We start from the raw sequence: 19,654 nt of genomic DNA on the forward strand, positions 1-19,654 counted from the left end.
ATGTGGGAAAGGCTTCAATGATCCCTCTTGCCTTTACAGACATAAGAATTCACACTGGAGAGAAATCTATGAATGTGGGAAAGTCTTCAACCCCAAATTTTCCTTTGTTCTACATAAGAGAATTAATACAAAGAAACAAATTGTATGGGTGTTTTATTAAGTATCAGTAAGGTTATATATTTGAAAAACACGATTAGGTTCCCGTTCCAGGAAAGATGGAATAAGCCTATTCCACTTTTACTCTCCCACTGAATGCACCTTAAAACCCTTGAAAGAATGCAGAGAGCTCACTTCCAGCTTCCTTATAGGACTACAGAGCACTTCCCCTGCCCCATACCTTACCGTCGTTACATTACTACCTACCACAGCTCATTTTACCAAGAACACCATGTCTACCTTTCAGCAGAAACTAACAAGCCAACTAAAAGGCAAAAAATACAATTTGAAGAGACAGAACATGAGTCAAATCAGACCCAGATATGGCAGGGATGTTGGAATTATCAAACTATGAATTTAAAAAATGAAATACTTAGATATAATTCTAACAAAATATGTACAAGAACTATATGAGGAAAGCTACAAAACTCTGATGAAAGGAATTCAAAAAGATCTAAATAGATGGAAAGATATTCCATGTTCATGGATAAAAGATTTAATGTTGTCAAAATGTCAGTTTTTCCCAAATTGATCTGATAGATTCAAAGCAACCCCTATCAAATCCAAGGAGGTTATTTTTTGTTGAGATTGACAAACTGATGCTAAAGTTTATATGCAGAGGCAAAAGACCCAAAAATTCAACTCAGTATTTGAGGAAGAAAAATAAAGCCAGGGAATAGACATTACTGAACTTCAAAACTTACTACAAAGCCACAGTAATCAAGGCAGTGTCACAGTGGTGAAAGAACAGACAAATAGATCAATACAAGAAAATGGAGAGCCCAGAATTAGACCCACAAAACTATGTCAAATGATCTTTGACAAAGGAGCGCAATACACTGGAGAAAAGACAGCCTTTTCAACAAATGGTGCTGGGAGAACTAGACATCCCCATTCAAAAAAATGAATCTAGACACAGACCTTATACCCTTCACAAAAAATTAACTCAAAATGGATTGTATACCTAAATGTAGTAAACTCCTAGAGGATAACATAGGAGAAAAACTGGATGACCTTGGGAATGGCAGTGACTTTTTACATACAACCCAAAAAGCATGATCCATGAAAGACATAAGAAGCTAGACTTCATTAAAATTTAAAACTTCAGGGGCGCCTGCATGGCTCAGTAGTTAAGCGTCTGCCTTCGGCTCAGGTCATGATCCCAGGGTCCTGGGATCGAGCCCTGCATGGGGTTCCCTGCTCCATGGGAAGCCTGCTTCTCCCTCTCCCACTCCCCCTGCTTGTGTTCCTTCTCTTGCTGTGTCTCTCTCTCTGTCAAATAAATAAATAAAATCTTTTTAAAAAATATAATTAAAAAAATAAAAATAAAAATTTAAAACTTCAGCTCTGCAAAAGGCACATGTAATAAAGGGCCATTATCCAAAATATACAAACTCAACAAGAAGATGAAAAACACAGGTAAAACAAGGATAAAAGATCTGAACAGACAACTCACTAAAGAAGATATCTAGATGGTAAATAAGCACATGAAAAGATGTTCAATATTATATTGAATTACAAATTAAAACAACAGTAAGATGCCACTACATACCTACTGAAATAGTTGAAATCCCAAACACTGACAACAACAAATACTGACACGGACATAGAGCAATAGGAACTTTCATTCATTGCTGGTGGGAATGCAAAATGGTACAGCCACTTTGAAAGACAGTGTGGCCGTTCTTACAAAACTAAACGTACTCTTATCTTACAATTCAGCAATTGTGCTCCTTGGTATATACTCAAATGAGCTGAAAATATATTCACACAAAAACCTGCACACGGATGGTTTATAGCAGCTTTATCCGTAATTGTCAAAACTTGGAAACAACCAAGATGTCCTTCAGTAGATGATCGTAAATAAACTGTGGTAGATCCAGGTAACAGAATATTATTTAGCATTAAAAAGAAAAGAGCTATCAGGCCATGAGAAGACACTGGGGAACCGTACATGCACACTACTAAGTGAAAGAAGCTAACTGGAAAACAGGACATACTATGTAATTCCAATAGTATGACATTCTGGAAAAAACAAAACTATGGAAACAGTAAAAAGATTAGTGGTTTCCAGGGATATTGGGGGGGGGGCGGATGAATAGCCAGAGCACAGAGGATTTTTAGGGCAGTGAAACTATGATATTATAATGGTAGACACATGTCAGTATACATTTGTCAAAACCTATAAAATGTACAACATCAAGAGTGAGCCCTACAGTAAACTATGGACTTTGGGCGACATGATATGTTAAGGTAGGGTCATCTATTACAAACAAATGTACCAGTCTGATGAGGGATGCTGATAATAGGAGAGGTTACACACATGTGAGTCCAAGAGTCATCTGGAAACTCTTTGTACTTTCCACTCAGTTTTGCTATAAACCTAAAACTACTCTAAAATATACAATCTATTTTTAGAAATTTTAAGTGCACAAACTGTTCAAATTAACAAAAAGAATGCATAGAGTAGCCATCTGAGGACTGAAAATAAACAGTAGGAGGAAGACTGAGAAAGGAGCACAGAGTAAGCAGTTCCACTGAAGTGGTGATGAGTTTACCATGTTTTTTCCTCAGATACTGCCTGACCTAGACACTTAAAACTCAGAAGTATATACCAGGTAAGAAAAAGCTCCAATAAAATCTCTCCCTTGTTGGTAAGGAGCAGGAAAGGGGGCCCTTACTGGTCTGACAAGGGAAATCTCTCATTCCCCCCTTATCTTCTATACCAGTGTCCAGGCAATTCTATGTCAGCAGCAACACAGAGATGTACAGGTGACTGGGCAGGCACCTAATACTCTGGGAGAAGGAACCCTTTTCTCTGACTCCAAGAACTGTGATCCCACTAGTTTGTGGTAAATCCTCACTGCTTTCTTCCCTCTCTATGTCCTTTTATCTCTTGATCTAGATACAAACCATTACAGTCATTGAACGGCAGAATGGGAAAACTAGAGTCTGTTTTTTAGCAAGAATGCTGGAAAAGGAGGGAGATGGAAATTGTTTACAAGACTGGGGTCAGAAGGGCTATCAAGAAAACAATCCCATCAAGTTGTATATGAACTTCTGGGTTCATCTCAGAGCTCTGTGTGCATGGATCTGACCCTAAACAGCATACCACAGGCTTTGAGAACAGAGCAACAAGGTGGACCACTACTTTGATCCCAGAATGGACACTGGGTCACATACATGGGACCCATCTCAATAGTACTGCAAATGCTTAGAAAACAGAGCTGACATTGGAAACACAGCCCCCAGAGGACAGATAGGAACCTGTGTCCGGAACAAATTCTGCTCAACTGGCCACTGACCACACACACACACAAAAAATCAACATTCTCCTGAGGATTTAAATAAAACCCACAGTCTCATATATAATATTTAAAATGTTCAGAATATAATCCAAAATTATATGGCATATGAAGAAACAGGGAAATCTCAACATGAGGGAAAAAATTCCATAAACAGCATTCCTGAGATTACACAGAGGTTAGAATTAAAATCAAAGACCTTAAAGCAACTATTACAACAATGCTTCATTAAGTAAAGGCAAACATTCTTGAAATGAACAGAAAGAAAGTCTCAAATCTGGTGTGTATTCTACATATACAACACATCTCCCTTCAGACCAGCCACATGTGGCCAATGACTACTCTACTGCACAGTGAAGTTCTAGACCTATATCCAGAACTAAGTTCAGTCAGTCTCTAAAGTATAAGGTAAAAGTGGATCCAATCACTAAACACTGGAAAGATCCAAGGGTGATGATTCTTACCACATCCTCATTCAACTCATCTATATGGCCAGTGCAGAAGACAGACAAATCTTGGAGAATGACAGTGTATTTTTGTAACTTATTCCACTACTGCTACTATTTTGGATGTGGTTTTCTTGCTAAAGCAAATCAGCATATCCCTGACACCTGTTGCAGTAATTGACCTGAGATTGAGATAATCATATGTAGTATGCATTCAGCTGTCAGGGTCAGCTATATATTTTCACTGTCCTACCTCCCATTAATTCTCCTGCTCTAGGTAATAATCTTAACTGTCCCTCAATTTCATAGAAACTGTTGCTGTTCTACTATTACTGATAATTTCATGATGATTAAACTTGGTGAACAGGAAGCAGCAACTATCTAGATACTGTGGTAAAACATGCATGCCAGAGAGTGGGAAATAAATCCCACAAAAAGTCAGAGATCTTCCACACTGTGAAATTTCTGTGAGCCATATCATCTTGGGCAATTCAAAATATCCCTTCCAAGGAAGGTGAGGAAGTTGCTGCATCTACTCTCCCCTACTACTGAGAAAGAGGTACAATGCTTGGTAGGCCTCCTTGTTTTTTTTTAAGCAACCCGTACCTCATTTGGTTATGCTGTTGTGAACCATTTACTGACACTGCTGGATGTGAGAAAGGAAGAGAACAAGAGAAGCTTTGCAATAAATATGGGCTACTTTGTCCCTTGGGTTATATAACCCACCAGATCCAATGTTACTTGAAGCTTCTGTGGTAGACAGGGCTTTTGCATCATTATTGCAGAACTTTAGATCAATCTCAGGGAAGACCTCTAGTATTTTGTAAAAGAAAAAACAAACAAAAAACCTATGCCATCCTATGTAACCAACTACTATCCCTTCTTGAAAATCAGCTTTTGGCTTACCATAGGACCTTAGAATGAATGCACGTGACCTTGGCAGCCTATCATGAAATAAGTATTGTTGAAACAACAAATCAATATGCTTGGGTGTGTACTGTAGCACTTCATCAGCAAAAGGAAGAAGTGTACATGAGATTAGGCTTGAGCAGGTCCTGGAGGCACAAGTAATTTGCATGAGCAAGTGGCCCAGATGCCCAAGGTTCCTACTCTTGCTATGGCTTCTTTTCACTTAATCTTGGTAAATTCTCTATGACCATCTCACTGAAAAAAAAAAAAGAAAAATCAGGCCTGTTAACTGATAATTCTGTAAGATAACAACACACTGCAGATGACAACACTACAGTCCCACTTTGTGGTAGTCTTGAAGGACATTAGTTTCCAGTGGCAGAAATTTGAACAGGGTACCTAGTTGTTTACTTTGTCTAGGAAAAGAGATAACAGAAGAACTGACTCATGGAGAGTATTTAATGGATATTCAGAGATTTGAAAGGAATAATAAGAAAACTAGTGACAAGGAAATCTGGGGATGAGGTATATGAATAGACCCTTTGAAAGGGCACAGAATATGGAGCAATTTATGTCCCATGTGAATGCTTACCAAAGAGCAAACTGCAGAGAAGTTGCTTAACAACACAGAAGATTAGATGACCTATTTGGGGGACATAGTCAGTCTTTCTACCCAGTCACTCTAACCTTGCCCAAAGGTCCCATTAACAAAGTGGCCATGGTAGCAGTGATGGAATTTATACATGGGCTCAGCGATATGGACTTCCACTCACCAAGGCCAATCTGACCATAGCCAGAGCTGAGTGTCCAACATGCCAATAGTCCATGCTTGCAGTGGGGACGAGGTAGGCGGATGCCCCCAATATGGTACCATTCACGGGATGATCAGCCAGTTATCTCTCTACTCATTTCTAGCCCCAGGTAATTTCCTCTTTCTTCTTAACAAATCAACTACGAATTTAAAATAAATAGTCTTTATAGTATGAAGGTTTTCAGGTAGTCTTAGTCTGCCCCCTTGTGGGAACCAGCTCTTTATCTCTCACTAGGAATAAGACTTACTAATAAGTCCAACCTGTACCTCAAACAAAACAAAACAAAAATGTATTTATTCAAAAATAACTTTATCCCAGGCTTTACTAACAGGTCTCTTCTTCACCCTTTGTTATTCAACTTTGTATGGACTTTAATTAAAGATTATGAGTTTTTCAGAGGTTTTGTGATTTTTATCTCTTGCCAAAAAAGATGTTTGGAAAGATACCTTTTCTAACCTTTTTAGTTGTCATGCTTTTATTCCTTTTTTTTCCCATAAATATGGGTAAGCAAGGAGAGGTTTCTACAATGTTTCTAGTGTTAATTAGGCCAATTATCATAATGTAAGTAGGATACTTAGTATGTTCTGACACAAAATGTGCTTGGGGTTTCAAATTCCAAGAGTTTACAAAGTTACTAGATAAATGATTAGGAATCACTTTGCAAATGCGAATCATATATGAGGAAATGGTGAAATAAATTATGGGTTGCTTATGCTGTGAACGATTATACAGATTTTTTACAATTAGAACTTAAGTATGCTCCTGAGGGATGTTCATGCTATACTGTTAACTGGGGGATAATGAATTAAAATTGCATTTTATTTTTTAAAATCTTCAAACTAATACACACACACACCTACATTTGCCAATATGAGCTCAGGGAAAAAACATGAAAGGATACAGACTGAATGTAGTTAATACTGGTTACTTTAGGGTAGTAGAAGGGAAAGAAGCCTTAACATGTTATTTTTAAATATCTACATTGTTGGTAAAAAGTAATCTTTTAATTAGTAAAATTATTATAACTCACATTTAAAAAAAAGCATGACTAAAATATGTAAACACATTCTGACACAACCCTAGAAGCCCAAGATAATAAATTGTTGGCTAAAAGGCCAATTTCAAGTTTAATTCTATGAAAAATGAGTGTTATACAAAGAATGATCAACATGAAGTTAAATTTCAGAATTACAGGACTAGAAATAAAGGCACTTCAGAGGGATTTATCACCTCAGGTCAGATCTTTTCTTCCAAGTCTTATCCAACCACCAACAAATTTGAATTTTAAATATCGGAACAGAAAGGTTCTAAGTACATGCTATCAAAAAAGCTGATTTGAAATTTTGGTGTAGATTAGTATAAAGCCTGAAATATTTTCCTGCTGAAAATAATACCTACTTCACAGCATTATTCTGAGAATTAAATGAGGATTATGTAAAAGCACCTCACCCAGAGCCTGGCACATATGTATAATTAATTTTTTTTTTCAAAGCAACCTATGTTGAAAACTAAGTGATTTTTTTATCACAATGATAAACTACTAAAATAATAAAAGATTTTGTTCATTAGTGATCCACTATCAGATATACTCTTACAATGATATAAAAATGAAACACTAAATACTGAAATAATTTTCCTTATCATTTTATATAAAATAGTTGGTTTAATAAAGAATTTTTTTGTAACTTACCAGACGGAAAAATAATTTGTGTATGTTTTAAGAGCATGAACATCTCATTTCTACTAAATATTTTACATATTAGCAAGGAAAGAAAAATAATCAGAACACATCATATTTGACAATTTAGTGTATTATTACTCTAAATGTACCAGCATGTACTAATCAAATAAAACTGGCTACAGATAATGGGAATCATGCAAAGTCAAACACTGTACAGTTTCCCAGTCTTCCAGCATGAGCTGGTCATGAGCATTACTACACCAATACACATTTTGTATATCAGAGCCTAATACCTGCATACTGCTATCCTTGCAAAAGTAAATAAAAATTGGGTTTCAATCATATCACATTGGTTCATGCATTTATTTAATATCTAGAACCAAGTAAGTTCTGTTGATATACGGATGACCTCTAATGAAAAATCATTTGCTTCAGAAAATGGAGCTAGTACACCAAAACTAATTCTGATAAAGTAAATGAAATACAGAACTAGAATTCCTAGAATTGATGAGCTTCCTCGGTCAATTTGATGGCCTAACTGCAAGACAGCACTGTGCTAGATGCAAAAATCCTACTGTTAATGAACTCCTAAATTACCAGGAAAAATAGAGATTCAACAGACAAGACTGAATGCAATAAATAATATATCCCAATTATATACAATATGCTAGACTGGAAAGCTAGAAAACAACCAACCAACCTCAGAAGTTTAACTGGCACAGTTTTACAATCCTATTCCAAGAGCCTCATTTCACAAATGAATAGTCTGATAAACTACCTACATTCAACAAGAAAAAATTTTTTTTAAGATTTATTTTTTTATTTATTTGAGAGAGAGAGAGTGAGCGAGAGAGCACAGGAGCAGGGATAGGGGCAGAAGCACACTCCCGGGCTGAGCAGGGAGCCCGACTCGGGGCTCAATCCCAGGACTGACCTGAGCTAAAGGCAGACACTTAACCGACTGAGGCACCCAGGCGCCCCTCAACAAAATTTCTTACACTGCTTTACTTTTTAGTTATATCAAGTAACAGAAGTGAATACTGGATCAATTATGTGGCCTGGGCACATCCATATACCTTCCCAAGCACCCTAAGTGCTACTTGTTCATTCTTTCATTCAACAAATACTGACAAATTCATATATGCAAGTGTTCTAGGGGAAGAGTGGTGAACAAGACAGTCTCTGCTCAAATGAAACCTATTTTCTGGCAATTGAGAAAAAAAAAAAAACAAGTAAATGGATAAATACATCAGAGCCATCAGATAAATGGATAAATTTATCAGTGGTAAATACTATGAAGGTTAGGGTTGGGTATTTGGTAGGATGGTCACAGAAGGTCTCTTTGACTTAAGCAGAAATCTACAGCCCTTTATTCAAGAAAGAGCAAGTATACAGGCCTTCAAAAGAAAACACTCTTAACATGTTTAAACAAAAAGGCCAGCAGAAAGGACACAAAGTAGAAAATGGAGGGAGTAGGAGGGCACAGAGTTGGAGCACTAGAGAAAAGGGCAATTCAGGGAGGGTCCTGTAGGGAGTGATAAAGGCTGGAGTTTATTCTGAATGTGATAGGAGGTTACTGAGGAGTTTTATTTCAAGTCTGGGGAAATACATGATTTGTTCTGTATTAATAAAGAGCACTCTAGCTATCACATGGACAACAGACTGTAAGTTGGCAAGAATGTTAAGACACTATTACGGTAGTAAAGGAAAGAAATGAGGGTAATTCAGACTAACGGCAACAACAGAGGTAGTGCGGAATGACAAAAAGTATTTTAAAAGGAAAAATTCTTAAAGCATTATAAAATAAAACAAAAAGCCAATAATAGAGGATAAATGTTAAAAAATCCATGGATGACAGCAACTAGATGCAACTGGAGTGAGGAAATTAGAGCCCAGAGCATGTGTAGGAGGATAACTGTGAAAGATGAGTTTTTCCAGGTCTGTTTTAAGCACAGAAGCAATAGATGCAAGGAGCAGGAAGTGCCCAGGGGCAGCAATCTGAATGAGAGGAGTACGACTGGACTCACTGCAAGGAGTCAGGCGTCTCCCATCTCCTACATTTTATAAGCAGAAGACATCATAGGTCTCTGCCCCAAGCCAGAGCAGGGAGTGTGGTTATGTTTGAGTCAGAGTCCACTGGACCTGAGAGACAGATCAGAGGTCAGGCTAGCTAGTTAACACACAGGAGAGAGCTATCATGCCCAAACAGATAAGACATCTCACCAGACTCCTTACCTTACTGTCTGCTATTATCATTGGAGAAGAGATACTAAGTAGAAACTGAATCCACAAGCAGGCAGGGCAGGGTATCAGGCATTATGCACCTACAGAGGCCTATCAGTTGTTTAAAGTTAGCGTTTGTTCTCAACAGACTGCCATCTGTTCTGGTAAGTTGATGTTCATGGCATATTAATTGTTTAATAATTTGAATATCACCCCTCCAGACAGGCAAACACAAAATACAATGAAATGGAAGCACTCTAGTTCTGGGTTAAGATGGAATAAGTACACTCCACCTTAACTGAATGTAACTAAAACTACTGAATGTAAATGAAAACCCTGGAAAGTAGAACAGCAATCTGAAGACTGAAAAAAAAAAAAAATGGTAGCAGGCAAACTGTGGAAGGAAAGCAGAATTTGGACAACCAATCTGTAGGACAACTAGTTCAGTGGCGCATTTCCTACTGTTTTTTTATGTCCCCAAACTCCCAGCCTGAACTCAACAGAAACCCAAATCCTGGAACAGCAGAGCAGGGGTGAAAAGAAAGATGCAAAACAAGTCTTCTCTACCTGGTCAGGCAGAATGAATGAAGGATGTGAGGGCGGCTCCATAAGGGACTGAGGGAAAAATCCCCTGGCTTTTTTTTTTCTTTTTACCTTTTTCTTCCAGCTCTGCCCCCGGGGCAAACCTATTTCACTATCAGCAGCTCTCACGGAGAGGATACTTAAATCTCTGAGGGAGGGGAATCCTTTTGACCAGAAGAACAGAAGTATAAGGAGTATGATATAACTGAAAGGAGAGAGATAAATCCATACTTATAACTTGAGATTTCCATATTCCTCTCCTACTACCTGAAAGGATGAGCAGACAGAAAATCATCAAAGGTAGAGAAGACCTGAACAACACTATCAATCAACTTGACCAGACTGTTATTTATGGAACCTTCCACCCCAAAGGAGCAAAATACACATTCTTTTTAAGTGCATACTGAACATAAGATAGATCATTTCCTGGAGCACAAAACAAGTTTCAATAAAAGTGATTCAACTCAAAGAAAGTGTTCTTTGACAAGAACAAAATTAAATTAGAAATCAATATAAGATATATGGAAAATTCGCAAATATTCGGAAACTATATCAACACACTTCTAAATAACACATGGGTTAAAGAAGAAATCACAAGGGAAATCAGACAGTATTTCGAACTAAATGAAATCATATTCATCAAATTCTGTGAAATGCAGCTAAAGCAGTACACTGAGGGAAATTTTATAGCACTGAAATTCCTATACTGAAAAGCAAGTTCCAATCAATGACCTTAGCTTCTACCACAAGAAACTAGAAAAGGAAAAAGAAATTAAACCCAAAGCAGAAAGAAGAAAGGAAATAATAGAGTAAAGCAGAAATCAATGAAATATAGAACAGGAAAGCAGCAGAGAAAATAAATGAAAACTGAAACTGATTCTTTGAGATGAATAAAATTGATATATTTCTTCCCAGAATGATCGGTTCAAAGAGAAAGAATACCCAAATTACCAATATCAGGAATGAAAGAGGTGACATCACTGAAGATCTACAGATTTTAAAAGGTTACCCAAGAAAAGATAATTCAAATAGTCATATTTTATTCAAGAAATTTAATTTGTATCTTAAAACTTTCTCATAAAGAACATTCCAGGCCCAGATGGCTTCTCTGAGAAATTCTATCAAACATTTAAGGATGAAATAATACTAGTTCTACACAAAACATTCTAGGAAAATTGAAGTAGAGGAAATACTTCTCAACTTTCAACTTACTCTAGGAAGCCAGCATTACTCCGGTACCAAAATCAGACAAAGACATTGTAAGGCAAGAAGACTAAAGGTCAATATCCCACGTGAACATATATGCAAAAATAATAAAAATTATTTTAGCAAATCAAATCTATCAACTGTACAAAAAGAAGCCACATACACCAGATTTGCTCACTGTGCTTCAGAGTCCTGCTTCCCAACCATAATGGTCCAAATCAAATAATGGAAATATTTGTACCACACGTAAAGTGATATGACAGGCATAGACATCAGCTACCCCAGACCCTGCCCCAAGGACTGAGGGCTTATTCTGAAGAATATCTCCTTTCCTACACATTATTTGTTTTCCCTTGAATTTAGGACTTTTTTTTTTTTACTTATTATTTTATGTATTCACCACCAATTCAACCCTAAACCTTTTGCCAGTTGTTTAAAATTTTTCTGAAGACAATTAAATGCATCAGGTTTCTACCAATCTCATTTTCGTGAAACAACCCTTCTGGAGGCTTCTAACCTACTCCAATCTGGTTTGGTTTTCCTCTCTCCCTGTCTTCTCATTGTCATCTTAAAGATTTCTTTACCTTTCTCCTTTGTTGAACTTCCTATTTCCTGTAACCCATTTCTTCCTTTTATTTGTCTTTTTCATTTTGATGGATCATATCCTAAAGATTCCTAAGAAAGGGTACAAGGCAGGCAAAAAAAAAAAAAAAGCCCCAAACCAAAAACTTACATGTCTTAAAAGACTGTATTCGTTTCTTTTATTTCCCAAAGAATGTTAATAATCGTTCCATTATTTTTCTCTGCAAAATTTCTCCAAGTTCTCCCCAAGTTACTTTATTCTACTTATTTTAATCTCTATCTTTCATACATTAGAGGGTTTCTTCAAATATCTAAAGTAACCCTTGGTTAGTTGCTAATATTTAAGAGAAGAGGACTAAAAGGCTGATTGAGAGCTTTGATACATAGAGCGATCTAGCTGGGCTGTTTTTTTAAGGAATCTCTGATGGCTACATTTTGTGTCTTTCTTTTTAGTCAGATTCTTCAGAAAAGACTATGCCAACCTCCTGCCTGAAATATGAAAGCCTACCTGCCAGTATCCTAGTGCCAACAGGATAGAGACAACTGGAGTCCAACTGTCCTATTTTCAGTATAGGACTGCCCTCAACTATGCCTGGTAGGTGTCTCCCAGTCTAGAATCTCTATTTTATTCCAAAGAATACATTTCTGGGTTTTGCCAATGATAAGAGTAGGGAGTTGGGCACTTGACCAGCTGACTGGTTAGCTAATTTTGAGGAAGAGGTCTCAGGAATCAAATGCTGCTTCAACTGACTTTCAGCTAATCTTCCTTTCATCTCCATTTCTACATGCCACCATTCTTGAGTTTTTTGAGGTTGTTTTCTTGATTTTCTCTGCTATTGAGCTTAGGGTTCAGTTTTTAATTATTCATATACTCTCCAGTTTCTAAATTGTGTTGATGTTTGCTTTTCTCCAATCCCCCTTTACCGATTGTTTAGCAGGTTTTCGGCAAGGAGCAAAAGTGGAAGTGCCTGTTTATCCCATCTCTTTACTCCTGATAATACTGATGCTCATTCAGCTCATTATAGATGGCTTTGTAATTTTTATTTCTCTTTTGAATAAAGAGATACTACAAACAAAATCTCAGAGAAGGTAAGAAACACGCTTTAACTATTAGTTAACTCTAATGATGATGCAATTCCTGGTAATTTCTAACTGAGATCAGGTAGTTGTGCTCAAGGTCATGGAGATCACTGATTTTGCTGTTATTAGGTTCAGCTTTTGTTTTTGTTGTTTTCTTAAAGATTTTATTTATTTATTTGAGAGAGCAAGCACAAACAGGGGGAGGGGCAGAGAAAGAGGGAGAATCAGGCTCCCAGATGAACAGGAAGCCCGATGCAGGGCTCAATCCCAGGACCTCAGGATCATGAACTGAGCCAAAGGCAGGCACTTAACTGAGTCACCCAGGTGCCCCTCAGCTTTTGTTATTAAAACTCAACTACACTCAGTGATTTGAAAAGTATTTTAACTGACACAGCCCATGGGGCATAAGATAAATAAATAATCTCCCATATCTATATCTGTGACATTTAATACAAATTATGATATTTAATAAAAATTAGTATAATTTTTTTCTATTAATTTCTACTGATTTTATTTTTAGGGTCTTTCATACATGTGTTCATTTTCTTTCTTCCCCCCCACCCAGGTTTATTGAGATATTATTGACATATATGACACTATGAAAGTTTAAGGTGTACAATGTGTTGATTTGATATACTTATATACTGTAATTCATTTTAAGTTCTTCTTTCATATAAAAATGTTTAAGGGGAAAAAAAATCAGACAAATTTCTGATATAATACCATGCATATTATTTAAGAATGAGTAAGTACTAGTATAAGTTAAAATTTCCAAATCAACCTGCATATATTATTCCTCTTTTTATTCTGCAACAAATAATTTTATAAAAATAGTACAACTCCAAAACTAGGGAAGAGCAAACTTGGAGAAAAAAGGTAATAGGATTATGGCATAAACGAACCAGAAACTTTTACAGGATAAAAAACACCATACATTTGTAAATCAAAGCTTTATTTTATTTATAAGTAAACATTCTCTAATAATCATACATCAGTCAAAATGACTGCCTGAAATTTTGTAATATATTCATCAATTCGGGTTCTCAATTCCATTCTCTTAGAGATCATTTCATTCATTCAGCAATATTTATTTTGTAACTACTATATGCCTGGTACTTATTCTTGGCACTAGAAATACAATAATGAACAGAACAGACAAAAATCTCTATAATCATGAAACATTCATTCTAGTTTTGGACAGAGAAAATAAAATAAATACAAAGGTGATACGTACTATGAAGAAAAAGGAATGTGGGGGCACTAGTCATACAATTTTAAATAAGTTAATTAGGGAAGGCCTATCTGAAGATTTCAATGATACAGGATGTTTTTACCTAGTTTGGAAGTTGTCACTTCAAAAAACCAGTCTACAGCAGATAATAAATTTTCAACAGAAAAGGAAAATAATTAGTAAGATCCTAATTTAAAATAGCAATTATAAACAAAAACCATTTCTTCTGAGATAAGACAACAAATACTGTATTGATTAAATTTTAAAAAGCCAGTGTGCTAATACAAATGTTACTGTTAAAAATTTACTTTAGGTGATATTCCAAAAGTGATATCCAGATATATATCACAAAGCTTCAAAATTACTTAAAATCTTATTAAGGTATTAGCATTTAAAAAAAATGACATGAGAAAATTTTTCATTTTATCTTGAATAAATGATATCATAGAACTTTTAGATTACAACATTTAAAGCTCTAAAGGAGAAACTAGAATATCTAAACTAGACCCAGAGAGGGCTCCTGAGTGGCTCAGTTGGTTGGGCGACTGCCTTCGGCTCAGGTCATGATCCTGGAGTCCCGGGATCGAGTCCCACATGGGGAATCCCTGCTCAGCGGGGAATCTGCTTCTCCCTCTGACCCTCCTACCTCTCATGCTCTCTGTCTCTCATTCTTTCTCTCTCAAATAAATAAATAAAATAAAATAAAATAAACTAGACCCAGAGAAAACCCCAAACCTCAGAGTTAGTACTAGAAAGGAATAGCTGATATCTTTTCAATTTAATAATAAATTTAATGAAAGCTTACCTTGCCCAGAGCGGCTTTGGCGAGAGTCTACACTTGACTGTCTTCGATCCGGTGGTTCCTCGCTCCCTCCATCTATTTAAAAGTAGAAAGGGCATAAGCAAATAGATAATGGAATTGATGTAATATCTTCTATGGTGCCATCTGCATCTTAAAATTACACTATCTAGGGGCACTTGGGTGTCTCAGTCGGTTATGTGTCCAACTCCTGATTTCAGCTTAGGTCATGATCTCAGGGTTGCAGTGTTGTGAGATCAAACCCAGCATCAGGTTCTGCACTCAGCGGGGAGTCTGCTTGGATTCTCTCTCCCCCTCTCCCTCTGCCCCTCCGACCCCACACACGCTCTCTCTCCCCCCCTAAAATAAATAAATAAATCTTTTTTAAAAACTATAATATCTAGCATTTGTTCTCATTTCTTATAATCTCAATCACTGAAATATCTGAGGACTTTTTCCTATATAAATCAAAGGTTCTTACCCATATTTTTGTGAGGACAGTTTACACTTCCCTCTGGAAGTGTAAAGAAAGTCAAGCAGTTCCTTCCCTATCCCCATACATATACACTCTACTTCGCATGTAATGAATAATGTTATCAACTCTGAAGTTCACTCACAGATCCCAGTATCTAAGCCTTGATTTAAAGATTTAAAGCAATGTCTAAATTAATTACAGCTGCTTATTTGTTTAAAGTATGTCAAATAATCCCTTGGGCTATATGTTTTACTAATAAAAATTACATTTATACGTCTTATAAGATATAAGAAAATTATATAATACATCAAAGAGCAATATAAATCAGAATCAGAAAAACTCAGAAATGAGGAAACAGAAACCAAGAAAGAACTAGAAATAAAACAAAAATCATTTCAGTACTGAAGACTGAACTATAAGAAAACAAACAAATAAACATAACAGAAGATCTTAAAAGAAACAGAAAGTTGGGGCACCTGGGTGGCTCAGTTGGTTGAGCGCTGACTCTTGATTTCAGTTGAGGTCATGATCTCAGGGTCCTGGGATCAAGCCCAGTGGGGAGTGGGCTCTCCCTGGTCATGAGATCACAATGATGTTTAACAAACAACACTACACTAAACTGGTCACCTTCTGAGGATGACAGGAATCCAGTTCATTATCTTGAAATCTGGGAAAAAGGAAAGAACTAAGCAATTCATGCTACATTTCCTATATAAATTGTACTGGTACCCAAAGAGTACATAAGAGAGATCTTCTATAAAATCATTCCAGATAATAAATGAGAACCAAAAGAAAAAATGAGAATATCACCATTTCATAATGAATTAATGGCTCCAGAGGCACTGAAGCATCAATGACTAATAACATTAAAAAAGAGTAAAAACCAGACATTTTATGCCTCTTGATGACAGGAGCAAAACTACAGTTTTCGATCAAACCTGAGTCTGGTCAAACCTCTGAATCTAGCTGTCAGTGTTCAGGAAAAACAAAAGACAGAGGAAAATGTTGAATTGTTCCTGGGTACACAATCAACAAAATTCAGACTGTGGGAAATTATACAGATCAAATAACTTAGGTCTTTCAACAGATTAAACAAAAGAAAAAGATAAGTATTATGCAGTCCTAAATTATTGTGGAATAAACATTCATTTTTTAAAAAATTTTTATTTATTTATTTGACACACAGTGAAAGCACAAGCAGGGGGAGAGGGAGGCAGAGGGAAAGGGAGAAGCAGTCTCCCCGCTGAGAAGGGAGCCCAATGAGGGACTTGATCCCAGGACCCCAGGATCATGACCTGAGCCGAAGGCAGACGCTTAACCGACTGAACCCACCCAGGGGCCCCAATGTTGATTTTATCAAAATACAAAAGTATACCAGAAGTCTATGGCATCTTAAATCAGGATGCGTAAAGACAATACTAGTCAATTTTTCATCCTAGTAATTAATTTTTTTATGCAAGTATCTTTCTTCTCCTTTACTTGTAAATCAATTACAATAAGCAACATTCATATTCAGGCGGGTCTTAAATTTTCATTTTTCTGATTTTTCTATGTGGATAAAATTTTATATATATAATTTGTTTTAACACCAAAACAGGCTCTTAGGGGCGCGTGGGTGGCTCAGTCGTTAAGTGTCTGCCTTCGGCTCAGGTCATGGGATCGAGCCCCGCCAGGAAGCCTGCTTCTCCCTCTCCCACTCCCTCTGCTTGTGTTCCCTCTCTGGCTTTCTCTCTCTCTGTCAAATAAGTAAATTAAAAAAAATATATTTAAAAAAAAACATGCTCTTAAAGTATGTGAGAAGTAATATGAATAAAATATAGACATTTCCCTCATCAGCGCTGTCTTCCTAAACAATACGAGGCAAAAAATAAAAAAAAAACTAGGCTTCAAATAGTATTAAATTTGCATCATCTGTGGAATGTTAGGATATCAATAAAACAACCGAGAGGAAAAATATAGGCAAGAAATGGCTTAAGATATAGTTTTAAGTCAGCAAGCCAGTGAATAATAAGACAAAAAAATCAATTTTGATACCATCATAATCTAAAATGTTTTAACTGCCTAAATTTTCAAAATTAAATCAGAAATACACTGCAGTAAATTTGAGCAATTCACTCTTAAGACTGAAACCCTATAACCAACCACATCTTACTCCAGTGTAGACTGAACATAAGAGTTGAGATTAACTCTCAGGTAAAAGTAAACAGTAAAGATTTTTTAAGAAGAATAAACTCACCACTTCCCCAAGATGATGTTGGAAAAAATTTCAACCTCTTTAAAAGTGTTTGTGGTATGCTTATGCAACCAATGAATCCATTATCCAAAATAACAAGACTACAATGACATACAGTACTTTAAATGTTTTTGCTTCACTTAACACACAATTCAAAGTACAGATAAGACCTCCCACGCAGGACACTTATATCTACATTTATGGACAAAACAGAAGACCTTCAGTCTTCAAGCAAGTTATTTGCACAAGACTGATTACCTCACCCCAGAGTGTAGAAGATAGGACGGGGCTGTGTCTATGAAGTAAGAATTTACTCATCAAACTTAAGTTAAAGACTTACTTCAGATTATACTGTGAACTTTGCAGAGGAAAGCCCCCTGTTTTAACAGATACAGAAATAAAAAGAAAAGACCTGACTGTTCAACTCAAGTACTAGCTTTTAAAACCAGAGCTTAGGTTTCCTGGATTTGAGATAATCAGCAGAGAACATTTGTTTTTTTATCTGCACACTGAGTTAAATCCAGCAATATAAAACAATATACTTTTAATACTGAGAAACATGAATAGATTTCCTATTCCCATTATTTCAAAGGGGAAAAATGTCATTGGAGAATTTATCTCAAAGTGTAAATAACTTTCAATTGAGGAGTATTAAAGCACTAAAATAGGCCTGGTAAAGAAATACCAACCATATAGGGATATTCAGTATGTAGTGATTTCTATGAAGGAACTTAAGTTAGAGAAAGTCTAGTAAGAAAGTGCCTGAACAATTCCAAGAAAAATATTTTCTTTCCTGTAAGAAGGGGATACTTTAAATGATTCTTCTTTTCAACCCAGGATCAAAATATTAGAGTTGAAAAATTAACAATTTAAGTAACCTTGAACTTGGTAAGCCAAGCTCATCTTTAGTGTTCTCAGTTAAATACTGTGCTAGAATCAATAACAGATTAGCTTTTATGAAAAAAATTTTAAAGTTGGTTGTTTTCAATCCTTCTTTGGTAACTTAAATATATGACCCTAATAGAAGGCATGGGAGGGGTATTAAAACTGAATAGAATACAATACAAAGAGATTAAAGTTTTACTATTCAAGTATAAACTCTGGTGCCTTTTACTAATCAGGCATGAATCTGTAAGAACTGTATACACTTAATGCCAACAAAGGCAGACATGAACTGAAAGATATGAATGGAATTTTTTTTAAAGTGCAAAAGGAAGGACCAGGAACATAAGATAGATTTATTTATTAGCCAAATGTCACTTATGAAGAGGTACATAGATAAGATGCGCCCTGGCTACATAAGCACTTTAATAACCAGAAAAGATGAAAAGCAGCTCATCTGTTTGGAGTAGAAAAGAGAAAAAGGAACCACAATTTATTTGTTCCATTACCTATTCTCTGCTGGGTGCAGTACCAGAAAGATCTTTACAATATTATCTCATTCAATACTAATAACAATTCTATGAAACAAGTATTATGCCCATTTTAAATGTAAGACTGAGATTCAGGGAAGTAAAGTGACTTCCCCCAAATCATACTGCAATCCTAAAATTCAAAGTGTCTGGTTTCAAAAATCTCTGCTGCTCTCTTCTATAACAAAGAAGTCATTAAGGTGGTGGGGGGGGGGTCATGAAGGGGAAAGAGAGCAGAAGTGGACAGAAATCAATTCAGAGGTTGCTGCAAAAATCCAGAAGAAGAATGAACACTTGGATGAAGGGCGCAGTGGAGGTAGTGAGAAGAGATCAGATTCTGGATACATTTTGAAGGTACAGCACAATCAGCTGCCAGAAGAGAAAAATAAAGAAATAATCAAGGGTAATTTTAATATTTTGGGGCCAAACAATGGATCTGCAATTTACTGAGATATGAAAGACTGTGAAAGAATGGGTTTGAGGATGAGGAGAGCATTTGGAGCTCAGTTCTGGACATACTAA

At 36.3% G+C, this 19,654-nt stretch overlaps 1 protein-coding gene across 1 annotated transcript in view; it reads right to left on the reverse strand.

Moving 5' to 3' along the window:
* The window catches only part of TANC2 (tetratricopeptide repeat, ankyrin repeat and coiled-coil containing 2), a 347,897-nt gene that overhangs the window by 228,110 nt on the left and 100,133 nt on the right, over positions 1-19,654 (reverse strand). Inside the window, exon 3 of the mRNA XM_028087521.2 lies at positions 15,019-15,090. Coding sequence (XP_027943322.1) covers positions 15,019-15,090 — 72 coding nt within the window. The remainder of the gene's footprint in view (positions 1-15,018; positions 15,091-19,654) is intronic.

This window comes from Eumetopias jubatus, unplaced genomic scaffold (assembly GCF_037043125.1).
Source record: "Eumetopias jubatus isolate StellerSeaLion01/CBP00866 unplaced genomic scaffold, mEumJub1_p1.0 scaffold_10, whole genome shotgun sequence".
NCBI classification, from domain to species: domain Eukaryota; kingdom Metazoa; phylum Chordata; class Mammalia; order Carnivora; family Otariidae; genus Eumetopias; species Eumetopias jubatus.